Below are 13,402 nucleotides of genomic sequence, written 5' to 3'. Positions count from 1 at the left end.
GCGTAGCTGAAGTTGCGTATCTTAGGCCGACCCCCATCCCCCAGTGTAGACCAGGGCTGAGCTACTATGGTGATGCAGGTCATATAGACAGACAGAGAGAGAGAGAGAACCAGGAAACTGAAAAATGGGAACTAGTCAGGACTTTGTGCTACTCGAAAGAGAACTGGATGTAGCCAAAAGCCATTGGGGGGAAAAGTCAATAACTACCCTGCATGCTGAACTGAGCAGATGTTTCATGGTCTACGGAAACTAGATCAGATAAAAACTGAAAACCCTGTGCTCAAACTCAGATGCAACGGCTTACGCATGTACAGACAATTATTCAACACCCGTTGACTTGGTATTATTGTGTATTTTGCTTCTCTCTCGACCAAAACTAAATAGGGAGAGTTCCTGAGGATGTGATTTTAAAAAACCTGTGTGCACTAACTTTTGTGCAGTTACTACGACTGCAAATGACCATAAATAGCCATTTGCACAAGCAATCATAGTAACTGTGCACATAAATTCAGCCAAGCAATTGTTTACAAATGTTAAAACACCCAGCTTTCTCAAACAAACCCGCCGTCTTGTGGGTTCAGGTACAAATTATTCTGATTTACAGTAAAATAAAAGTGAGGCAAGAGCAGTGAGGCAATCTCACCTCACCTGATGTTTATCTCTTACAGAAAAATTGCCTCCTCCTGGTTCCTCGGCCCCAAGGGATCACTCTCTCCATGTGAGGTTCCACAAGGGTTTGTGTTGTTGACCTGCTTAATCCAAGTGTACGAGAGGCCACCCTGGGAGAGTGCAAAGCAGTGTTGGCTGTAGTGCCTTATTTGGATAAGACGCAGTTCAGAGTTGTGCTTTCATCAGACCTGGATGTGCAGCAGCTGGGATTCCCCAGGCACTAGCCGAAATGGGAACAGGAGCGGGAGGGAGCTCACTGAAATGCACTCAAGAGAAGACAGAAGGCAATTAGGGTAAGGTATGGCAGGGGTGGTTTCTGCCCGCCTAGTGAGGTTGTGTATCCAAGAGTGCACTATCTTGAAGTGCTCTTGCTTCCGGAGTCACAGGTGGTGTTGGCAACTAACAGGACCTTTTCCCATCTACCTCTGGCTAGGTGCCTGGGACCTTTTCTTTCTGATCCAGACCTGGCCACAGGGATCCACAATTTTGTGACCTCTAGATTGGATTGCTGCCCTGTTACAGTGTTTGTGGCTCTGCTTGAGGATTATTTGGAAGCTGCATCTGGGGCATAAGATGTTGGTAGCTAAAGGGAACACATTACTCCAGTCCTTCAACAACTGCACTGGCTTCCTATTTGCTTCTGGGTACAATTCAAAGTGTTAAGCCTGGCTTATAAAGCCCTCTCTAACTCGGGTGCTTGCTATCGAAGAGTCTGCCTCTCTTTCCATGAGGAGCTACAGTACTGGAGGACAGCTGGGATGCTTTAGCTATGACATCCTAGACATGAAGTGGCAAAGAGCTGGTGGCAGAGCATTCTCAGTGGAAAGCCCTTGGTTCTGGAAACCATTCCCCACGCAGCTGACCTGATAGAGCCAAAGTTTGCTAATGTTTAGTGCACAAAGCAAAGCTCACCTCAGTTCTCAAGCATCTGCACAAAGGGGAAAGGAAAGGATTGTTTGGAAGCGGGTGCTCCCCATGCCCCAAATCCATGGTGCCTCTGAGAGAAGGCAGAGCTGTGTGCTTTATTAAGTGATGGGCATGTACCCTTTTTGAGTCACTCAGAAGGGCACATTTTATGAATGAATAAGTTTAATTACCAAATAAGAACTGTATAAAAAGGGATACTGATCTGGAGAGGTACTATAATACTCAGTGATGTGTGACAGAATAAAACCCAGACATCGACAGCGGGAAGTTCCCAGAGAGTTTTCCATCACGTTTGTGCCTGATGTTCCTTTGAGTTGGCCTTATACGGAATCTGTTTCCAAAGCGACCCTGTGGATTTAGTGAAAGGGTTGAAGGTGCAACACAGCTGAGGCTGAAAGGCAATTACGGAGCTAACACAAATATGCTGGGGGAGGTAAACGATCTGTTGCACATTTAGAAACACAAACTGGGAGCGGAAGGTGTGAAGCTAATAGCAGCAGCAAGTTATAAACCATATTATCACCCCTGCCTCTTTGTAGGAGAAAGAGACCAGAGATCTAGCTGGACACTTCCAAATTATACCTGTTGACTCAGATCAGGGCTACCATACCGCACACCAAAAAAACCAACAAAAAAACAAAAACCCCGAAGACCATTTAGCAACAGAGCAACTCACTGCAGTGCATATACGTTACCAGGCTAGGTGTGGGTTTAGGCATGGTCTTCCGTGCTCTGTGGACCTTGACTTCAGCGTTCGTGGCCGTGGCTTTTTTAGCATCCATGTCCTTACTCCCCTCCCCGAGCTTGGCTGGCATGGTGGCTTGCATCTGAGAAAAGGCGCTCAGAGTTCTCCCTTTGCTTGCTCCGCCTGGGAGGGTTTTCGCAGCATGGCCAGTGAGAGAAGCAAAGGTGCCTGTAGTCCTTAGGGGTTGCTCCTGCACCATCTGCTTAGTGAAAATATATCCATTGCTCCCCGTTACAGAAGTCTGCGTGAAGTCATTAGCTTTCATGTGGTTCTGCTTCCCAGTCTCACTGTCTCTCTCCGAAATGCCATTCTCCGCTATCCTATTTAATTTAGTACTGGAGTCCTGCTGGCTCACTTTTGTATTGTCCTGAGTGTTTTTAGTTGGGTTTGGGTGGCTACCAGCTTCGTTGCGCTCACAGGAGCCATTGGTTTCACCATCTGCTGTCATTTTTGGTTCCCCTACTTGCTTTTCTGTAGCACTTTCATCTGCAGCCATGGCATTAAATCCTGGAGACAGAGGGCGAGAGAAAGAGGGGTTACAGGTTAGTGAGCCTCAAAAGGAAGATATGGATAACTGCCATAGTATATATGTCACAGCAAATCCCCCTCCCACAAAAAAACTGGAAGCCATTTTTACCCAGTTGGTTATTTTGGGCTGGCTCCTCAGCTACTGTCAGTCAGTCATAGAATCATAGAATATCAGGGTTGGAAGGGACCTCAGGAGATCATCTAGTCCAACCCCCTGCTCAAAGCAGGACCAATCCCCAATTTTTGCCCCAGATCCCTAAATGGCCCCCTCAAGGATTGAACGCACAACCTTGGGTTTATCAGGCCAATGCTCAAACCACTGAGCTATCCCTTCAGTGTCACTCTTCTGAAGTCAATGGAGCCATGACTCACATCAGCTGGGGATTTGGTCTCCCACTTCTAACTATAGGTTTTCAAAGTAAAAATACTCTTTAGCAGTCCCAGTAACTACATTTATTTGATCATCCTTCAACACCTAGCATGTCAAAAAAACCCACTACGCAATCCTGCATGCCTACCTAAGGCAAAGCTCTCGTTACAAAGGCCAGAGTTACACCAGAAAAGTTTTGCCGGTACGGCTACACCAGCAAACTCTCCCAGGGCAGGCGCAGCTTATACTTGCTAATATCGCTTATACTGGTTCGGTGAGTGAAATAAGCTACACCGGCAAAATCACAGTTTTTTGCTGGTGTAACTGTGTCTACACTAGGGCTTTTGCTGGTACAGAAACATCATCAAAACCATCACACTCAGGGTGGATCTGATTTAAATCAAATTGATTTAAATCATGATTTAAATCACCAATCAGGAAGACTCGATTTAATCATGGATTTCTACACAGAAGTGCATTCTTGTTGGTTGTTATAACCTTAATACATATTCTTCACTCCTCAGAGATAGATGTAACTTCATTTTTAGAAGGTTCACACTATACATTTTTAAAGTGATTTATTTTGAAAACTTTTCAGATTAGTTTTATAGCTATTCAGAAAATCTATGATTGTTTGGTGATTTCATTTACCAAAGATAAGTGAAGCAGATAATTATGAAGTCATTGGGAGGTGAACTATCTCCAGTTCAACAGGTTAATCATTAACATTCGGAGGATCTTCTTGCCATGCTGTATTAGGAGGAGAACATCACCAGACAGACATTTCAATTGTTTTATTGAACTAAAACCAACAACATCATGTATTCTGGATATTTTTCTTCAACAGCAAACATATAATATTTTAACAAAACAAGCATATGAATTTTTGAATTTAGCTAAACATTCAAGTTTTTTAAAATCAGGTTTGTTTTTGTTAAAACTGTTTTTAACTAAAATAGTTAAATGAAATATAAAAACACAAAAATTAACTCGACGACGTCAGCCAGGTCAACATGAGAAACTTAAAATATTGGCTTCTGCAGCCAACTCAGTCGTCTTCACCTTCATTCTCCTGTTTGTTCATAATCTGGAAAAGAAAAAACAGCTTTCCTGCTTTGTCAGGACCCAAACGATTTCTCAATTTGGAATGAATTAGTCCAAAGGAAGAAAATATTCTTTCTAAAAGGGCAGAAGACACTACTGCTGTTAAAAGTGAGATAATCACTTCAACAGTCTTTGAATCCAAGTGCTTAAGTGACGTCCACCAGTTCACTGGTGTGACTTTCTTTAAAACATCATCAGCAAACATATATTTCTTGAATGGTTCACCCTGAACTCTGAAGTTTATTACAGTTGGCATTAAGGAGGGCTGATTGCTGGATGTCCACGTCACAGCGAACTCCTCTTCTTCAGCAGTTAAGGTTTGACCCTGGTACCGAGTACTGAGAATATCTGCAAGAAAATAAGCTGGAGATAGTGCTTGTCCATTTGTTTTTTTAATGCTTGTAATTTAACTCGGTCATTGCATATTTCTCTTTTTAAAATCTCACTCAGTTCCTTCCAAATTTCAACAGCGTCAGCCATAAAATAGCGATTTCCCTGCATTGTGTTCAAGGTGACAGCAATAGGCTTCAGGGTCCTCAGCCTGCGTTTAGCGTGTCTCTTAAGCCCAATGGTGAGCACTTTGGCTGTGATGGGGCCATCTATTTTTTCATGATTTTGTTCACAAACTGTCATCAAATTAGGCCAGATCTTGATCTAGTGCTCAAAACAGTCCACTACGGAGTTCCAGCACACCTCTTGTGCGAGAGTTTGTTTGGTTCCTCCCACTTTTTTCAGAGCAGCTGCTGCAAAGTGGTTGTTAAGGGAAGTATTTTGCAATTTCAACAACATCAGCCTTTATTTCTGGAACATTGAAGTCCTTGGCTAGGAGGTGCATCAAATGAGCACTGCAACCGCATGTTATTAGCTTGGGACTCTCTTCACTCTCTTCTAAATTTCTTCTCATCTTGGATACATTTGCAGCATTGTCTGTGACCAAGCTGCGTACTAGACATTTGAATTTTTTTTCACAGTTTGTTATAGCTTTTACTGCTACTTCTTGTAAGTATTCTGCTGTGTGAGCATTTCCTGTTGTATCAATTGTTTCTGTGAGGAAGACATTCCCTTCTTCTGTTGTCACACAAGCACATACAACAGGATCATTGTGGACATTGCTCCACCCATCAATACTCAGGTTAACAATTTCACCCTCTAGACATTTTGCACACTGCTCAATTTCTCTTTCATACACTTTATCCAGCAATTTGCCTGCGACATCTGCTCTGTTGGGTGGACAGATCCTGGTCTTAATGACTGAACCATGTTAATGAAGTGTGGGTTCTCAATCATACGGAAAGGAGAGTTTGTTGCATAAACAAACCATGCAATTTTTTCATCCATTACCTATTTTTGTAATCTGCTGGTTCTTATCACAAACTTATCTCTGACTGTTTCTGGATGATGGAGATTTTTTTTTCTTTTTGCTACAGGTGGTATACTGTGGCTATGTGACAAACATGATGTGACTGAAACATTATAATTGGCAGATAACTCTGAAACTATAGAAAAGGATGGTGATCTTGAAGGTGGATAGTCTTTAGAATCCTGTATGTTGAGGATGGATTCTCCTAAACAAAATAAATCAATGCAGTTATTTAATTATTACCACACTGCTCATTTAGTATTACTCATCATTGCATTCACTGACACTCAGTACTACTTTAAAGGTGAAATTGTAAAAGGAAGATCTGCCTATTTCAGCTATTTATTTTTTATCACAACTGCATCTAAAATGATAGTACAGTAACGCCTCACTTAAAGTCGTCCCGGTTAACGTTGTTACGTTGCTGATCAATTAGGGAACATGCTTGTTTAAAGTTGTGCAATGCTCCCTTCTAACGTCATTTGGCAGCCACCTGCTTTGTCCACTGCTTGCAGGAAGAGCAGCCCGTTGGAGCGAGCTGGTGGGACCTGGAACCAACAGGTAGACCGGCAGCCCCACATCAGCTCCCCACTCCCCTAAGTTCCCTGTGCGGCAGCCACCCAGCAGGCTAACAATTGCTGGGCAGTTCAGCTGTCCCTCCCCCCACTGCCATGTGCTGCTCCTGCCCTGGGAGCCTCCTGTTTGCTGTGCCGGGGGGGGGGGGGGAGGGGGGAACTAATGTCAGGGTATCCCTCTCCCCTAGGCTCCTTTACCCCATCGGGCCATCTCCACAGAGCGTGGGGACGGGGGGTGGACACTGACAGGGCTCAGGAAGGAGGGAGCTTGCTGGCAACAGCTGCTGTCTCATCTTGCTGATCTACTTAAAAAGGCACTGTACTTAGAGTGGGGTCAGTGTACTTAAAGGGGCAATGCGCGTCTCTCTCTCTCTCACTCACACACACACACACACACACACACAGAGGGTGTGTGTCTCTGTCTGCCATGCTGTCTCCCCTCCCTCCATTCATGCTGCCTTGTAGAGTGTGAGGTTACATTAACAACATATTAACCCTTGAGGGCTCAGCCAAGTGCTAGTTCATCATTTAGCAGCAAGGCATTCCCTGGGAAATATCCCCCCCTCTGACATCATCACCTTAACCAAGCTTCACAATCATCATTGCTGTGTACAGTATTAAATTGTTAAAACGTATACTATGTATGTGTGTGTATAGAAGCATAGTCTTTAGTCTGGCAAAAAAAAACCTCCCTGGAACCTAACCCCCACTACTTACATTAATTCTTATGGGGAAATTGGATTAGCTTAACATCGTTTGCCTTAAAGTAGCATTTTTCAGGAACATAACTACAATGTTAAGAGAGGAGTTACTGTACCATAGAGTAACAACTGTATTTTTTGCTCAAACATGAGAATTCAAGAATAGTCCAGAAGGAAGACAGGCAGTCCTTAAGAAAGAAGTATGAAATAAAAAAGTTTACCAACCTGAAGATCCTGCGTGTTCAGACATGTTCCATTCATCATCTTCAACGCAGCTTCCTCCTGAGAGGGAACACTTCTCATGATGTTGTCTCATTCGGGCAACCAGGCCTTGCATTTCTTTGTTGCACTGTTTGCATTTTGTAAGCATACCTGTCTTACCCACAGGTAGAGGAACTTCATTAAAATATTCCCAAACTGGGTCTCTTTTACGGCCTGCTGCCATTATAGGTTTTCCCTTCTAGTAAGAGAATGGTATGGTAGATTTCAAATCAATGAAGGCTACACTCAGAAAGACCTCAAGACTTCTGGAATATGCTGCTCAAACAGTTTCACTTTTGTTTCTACTGCCTGTCCCTCCTTTCTCACATTTATCGCCAGACCTCTCCTTGTCTAGATCTATTGCGCCCCCAACAATCTTCTAGTCATTGAACTTTTTGAGAGAGGTAAGAGACTGACTCTGTGTACACAAATTTGCAGAGGGACAACATGGTTGAGGTCTGTTATTTCTCACCTCTATATATAATTTAATTTATTTAAAAACATTTTTGCTGTTAACAAGCATGTTATCTCTGGAGACACAAATCCATAGTTTAAGAACTGCAAAACTAAGCATCTCTGATGGTATCTTCTAGACTGAGCACTGAGTCCCATTGGGTAGATAGAAAGATTAACCTAAATAATCTATACAGAAGCCTCTGGAACCCCATAAGATTGGGTCCCTAATCCATGAACTATTGAAACTCATTTACAAAACTTTTCTTAAACATTACATGAATATATTGTCTCATACTATAGAATTAGAATTTATAATCTCTATTCCATTATGAGATATCTTTGAGCTATAATGTATCTTAATTAAAACTATCTTTAGATAGGTTTTTTCCCTCAAAAAGCATTTTAACAAAAAAATCTGATTTAAATAAAAAAAATCCAATTTAAATAAAAATCAGATTTTTTTAATGGATTTTTATCCACCCTAATCACACTCTGACTGACACTGCTATACCAGCAAACGTTTCTAGTGCAGACTTGCTCAAAGAGTGTTTAGCTTCCCTACAAAGCACAGGATCGGGACACATGGTTTCCTAGCAGAGGCATAAGGTAGAGTAAACACAGTGCCAAACCACTTTTAACACAGTTCTAGGCTAACCACGTTCATCGAATTCAAATTAGAGTGAGATCTGTGCTAACAAACTGAACGAAAAGCTCATTCACAACCAGAACAGGAAGGGGTGTGTTAAAAGTTCTTTTCTCCCTTGCAAATGCACCCTCCCCCCACACCACACACACACACACACACACACACACACAAATTGTCCCATACGAGTTGCAGATCCAAGTAAAAAGGATCCAAATATGAACTACATGTGAAGCAGAAAAGTTACCAGCCAGGAAAACTAGCAGCTCCCTGGACAACCGGAAGCGATAACAATTCAGTGGCCTGTTCTGTGGAATGATTAGGTTGACATAATATCAGGATTCCTTCTATTGTTTTCCTTCCCGAGGCCAGACAGATTAAGAAGCGTAAGGATAAAATACCAGCTGAAGCTTTGAGCTATCTGTTTAACTGGGCTCTCAGGGCAGGTGGGACTAATTTACAACTTGTTTGGTTTGAATTATGTATTGGTAATTTTAGGCTGGAATTTTTAGAAGGGCTCAAAACCTTCAGCAGAAACCAGATTTTCAAAACAACTCAGCACATTGGATATGGAGCTGCTTTGAGAATCTGGCCCTTTAGATCCATCCAAATAGTCTCTTAGGGGAATCCTGCCCCTCTCTTCTGCTTGGGGAAGCAGAGGTGTGGTTCTATAGTATGGGGACAGATTTTGAACTGCACAGAGGGATTCACATACCTGGAGCGCTGGCTCCGAGCTCAGCTCTACCAGGGTTTGCTGAGTCCCAGTGCAAAGATGGCACTGGACGCACGGCAGGGGCTGGTGAATCTAAGGAACAGAGCAATAGCTGCAAGAACCAATGTACCTCCAAGACTGCAACAGAGACTGGAGAACAACCTCCGCTGCCACAAAGATGGCAGCAATGGAGCGTTCTCTCCTGGAGTGGGACCCAGCGTCGAAGGCAGGGGTGGATAAATTACGGCCTAGGGGCCGCACCCGGCCCTCCAGACATTTTAATCTGGCCCTCGAACTTCCTCCGGAGAGCAGGGTCCTAGGCTTACCCTGCTCTGGCGCACCAGCTAGGGAGCGGGGTCAGGGGTTGCCCCGCTCCGTGTGGCTCCTAAAAACAGTGGCATGTCCCTCCTCCAGCTCCTATGCATAGGGGCAGCCAGGGGGCTCTGCACCCGCAGCTCCCATTGGCTGGAAACCATGGCGAATGGGGGCTCCAGATGTGGAGCCTGTGGATGGGGCAGCACGCAGAACTGCCTGGCAGCGCCTCCGCGTAGGAGCTGGATGGGGGCCATGCCACTGCTTCTGGGAGCTGCCTGAGGTAAGCGCCGCCCAGAGCCTGCACCCCTGGCCCCAACCCCCTGCCCTGATCTCCCTCTTGCCCTCCAACCCCTTGGTGCCAGCCCAGAGAACCCTCCTGCACCCCCAACCCCACATCCCCAGCCCCACCCCAGAGCCCACACGCCCAGCTGGAGCCCTCACCCCCCTCCCACACCCAACCCCAAATTTCGTGAGCCTTCATGGCCCACCATACAATTTCCATACGCAGATGTGGCCCTTGGGCCAAAAAGTTTGCCTACTGTCTAAGGGAATAGGAGACTGATTATCCCCCAAATTAGGAGATCTTAGGTTTTGAATTATATATTTATTTTTTAAAGTATTCAACTCATCTTTAACAATGTCTGCAAAAGGGTTTTACCTGGAGAGTCACAGTGGCATCGGACTGTTTCACTTACACACACACCATATCAGCTCTAGCACTTGAAACACTCAGAACGTTTCCTAGCACATCCACTTTCTCTAGTCATCAGCTGAGATTTAAAATGTTTCCCCATCAGAGCCATTTGCCATTAGTCCTAACGCTGATGATAACTGTGCCTTCTAAAGCTCTCGCTTATTTCACGTTGAAATCAATGGATGTTTGGCACTGAATATGGTGCAGGAAAGTATCTTCATGTACATGGCTTTCCCATGGGATCCAGCTCCGAGGCTGCGGCCTGGCTAGAAACCTCCATTAGGAATGCTTTCTATTCCCGCACAGAGAAGGTTAGGCATGTTAGAGCTCTCCAGGTGGATACTGCCAGTCTAGACTACAGACAGCTGAGTAACTTTTAGAAATAACTCACTAGTATTCCCTAGAGACTATGCAGGAGAGCAGGGGTAAAAATATGTCCCAGCCATGCAGCTTCATGGATGTGCAAGCAGGCTTCAAAGCCAGAGCAACACCAACTCTTACCACTCGGGATAGCTTCAATTTACTGTAGCATTCACAGCTTAAGAAAGCAGTAAGATGCAGAAGGCATGTGCTTTTGCCAGCTGTGATTTAAAAAGGAGGAAAGACAAAGAATGGATTTTTCTGTTACTGTCCACAATCACCGAGGGGAAACATTAAGCTAAAGAGAAGAAGAAAGCCAACAGCCCTTTATGTTCCCCATAGTTTGCATTTTTAAATTGGTCTTGGTGTAGTCATTTCAATTTTCATTTCAGCACTGTTGGCACTGGGAGAAACACAAAATTATGGGTCGAGATTTGCACGGCTCTGGGAGTGGAGGGTTCTCAGCGTTTTGCAGGAGGCACTCAGCACCTGGCAAGATAAGGCCCTAAATACAGGACAGATTTACACTGCTGAGCATTCCCACTGAAGCAATCAGATAACTTCTGCAACTGGCAATTGTTGCACTCTCTGCTCATTCAGTTTAGCTGCCATAAAAGTGACCAGTTCAAGACAGATTAGAGCAGTGGATCAGGGGCCACAAGCAGGTTTCAGGGGGTCCGCCAAGCAGGGCCAGCATTAGACTTGCTGGGGCCCAGGGCAGAAAGCCGAAGCCCTACTGCCTGGGGCTGAAGCCAAAGCCTGAGTAACTTAGCTTCACAGGGCCCCCTGTGGCATGGGGCCCCGGGCAATTGCCCTGCTTGCCACCCCCTAGTGCTGGCCCTGGCTTTTATATGCAGAAAAACAGTTTTTGTGGCACAGACGGGCCGTGGAATTTTTATAGCATGTTGGTGGGGGGCCTCAAAAAGAAAAAGGTGGAGAACCTCGGATTAGAGCACTACACTCGGGGAAAGGATCATTGTATTTCTCCATAAAGGACGCAGAGACTTTGTGAAAAAAGCCACTTGACTGAAGTTTAAAAAGGGAAACAAAACTCTACAATTTTCTACTTTTAATAAATGTTGAACATAAGAAAGGTCCTTCCTGGGTCAAAACAAAGGTCCATCTAGCCCAGTATCCTGTCTTCTGACGGTGGTCAGTGCCAGGTGTCCCAGAGGGAATGAACAGAACAGGGAATCCTCAAATGATCCATCCCCTGTCGCCCATTCCCAGCTTCTGGCAAGCAGAGGCTAAGGACACCATCCCTGCCCAGCCTAGCTAATAGCCACTGATGGACCTATCCGCCATGAATGTATCTAGTTCGTTTTTGAACCCTGTTATAGTCTTGGCCTTCACAACATCCTCTGGCAAAGAGTTCCACAGTGCGTTGTGTGAAAACTCCAATCTGATGGGCTGAACAAATGCCATTAATCTAAACAAACAGACAAACGTTTCCAAACCTTGATAACTGGAAATTGTACAAAGTGACGAAGGAAAATAGTCCATCTTCTGTAGAGTAGTATGGAACTTTAGAACTTGACAGTAGACCTATGGGCCTCTGTGCTGCCCCTTGTGCAATCAAGTATGGCAAGGCAAAGTGAATGTTTCTGATTTCATAGATTTCAAGGTCAGAAGGGACCACTGTGATCATCTAATCTGATCTCCTGTGTAACTCAGCTATAGAGCTTCCCCAAAACAATTTAATACCGTGTAAGCGAATGTACACGGTGCAGAACAACGCAAAATCTGCCCCTCTGAGCTTCCATCTACAACCCACTTATTAGCTGCTCAGTGGAATGAGTGAAATGTATTATAGGGTCTGACAATCTAGTTTCTAGTGGACACTTGTCAATAGCAGAAATTGGGGTCACAATGATCATCTCTGGGCCCCCTGGTTGGCGATGCCAGCAGAGAGGTCAAGGATTTAAGATGACCAGAGACTATATGTCCCTCTCATCTCAGGTCAGGTTTGAGGCATATTGGGGAGGAGGCTTGTACTGCAGCTGCCCATGAAGTACCTGCTCCGGGGGGGAAAAAAGATAATCAGTCTTCAGAGCTGTCAACCTACTATTTTTCCCCAGCACTAAATTGAAGAAAATAATAATAAGAAATTCAATGGTGTGGGGGGGAAAAAAAAAAAAAAAAAAAAAGGTTGGCTGCTTGCTGCGAACATGTTTTGCACTGCCCAAACCCCCTGTGAGAGCTCCCGGGACAAGGCCTGCTGGCCTGCATGAGCTCATTCAGGAGCTGCTAAGGATTATCTCAGCTCCCTGCCCAAGCCTCTAATTAGAAAGACCTCCCACTAAGCTCCAGTTTGTGTCAAGCTCTAAACTGCTTAATAAGACATGGTAACATAATTTAGCATCTTTTTATAGTAGAAATACCTTGATCTGGTGCTAAAAACATTGTCATGTCAGCTCAGAACAGCTAGACCTAGCCTAGCATCCTGCCTCTGGCCCCAGTTCAGCAGTCCATCCCAACAAAGCACTGGCTTAAGTCTCATTCAAGTCAATAAGACATTGCCACGGGTTTAAAAAGTAAAGCACCTGCTTTGCTGAACAGAGATGGACTTCAGCACACTAATTACATTACAGAACTGGGCCTCTGACAGTGGCCAGTACCGGATGCTTCAGAGGAAGGTACAAGAAACCTCCTCATGGATAGTTGTTACGTAGCCCATAGCAGAAGATCCTCCCTAACCCCAGGCACTATATAAAGGGCTTATGTCAGGGGTTCCCAAACTTTTTGCCCATTTTGAGACTTGCTGTTTCCTGTGACCGCAGACAGCAGCAAAGGAACATAGCAGCTGAAGCAGCTAAGGAATTTACACATGAAGTATGTTATTGAATGCTCTCTAATGTGACACATGGGCTTGCGTGTAATGACACAGCTTCTCGAAGTCCAGTGGAGTGGCAGAAATTGAATCTCTGATCTCCGATGTGACATCAACAGTAGATCCATACCGAGGCTTGATGTACACAAGTG

General features: G+C 44.6%; 1 protein-coding gene across 14 annotated transcripts in view; it reads right to left on the bottom strand.

Annotated features, from left to right (window-relative positions):
* EHMT1 (euchromatic histone lysine methyltransferase 1) overlaps positions 1-13,402 on the bottom strand; it is a 169,291-nt gene that overhangs the window by 75,198 nt on the left and 80,691 nt on the right. For 10 of the 14 annotated variants that reach the window (XM_077835752.1, XM_077835753.1, XM_077835754.1 and 7 more), the window contains one exon: positions 2,292-2,848. In XM_077835752.1, the coding sequence (XP_077691878.1) occupies positions 2,292-2,848 (557 nt within the window). Of the gene's footprint in view, positions 1-2,291; positions 2,849-7,204; positions 7,338-13,402 lie in introns of those variants that run through there. The other 4 variants (XR_013348172.1, XM_077835761.1, XM_077835749.1 and 1 more) reach the window with 4 other exon arrangements.

The sequence above is a fragment of the Eretmochelys imbricata genome, chromosome 16, assembly GCF_965152235.1.
Source record: "Eretmochelys imbricata isolate rEreImb1 chromosome 16, rEreImb1.hap1, whole genome shotgun sequence".
Lineage (NCBI taxonomy): Eukaryota > Metazoa > Chordata > Testudines > Cheloniidae > Eretmochelys > Eretmochelys imbricata.
The sequence above is the reverse complement of the archived record's forward strand: the minus strand, read 5'-3'. Positions and strand labels throughout refer to the sequence as shown.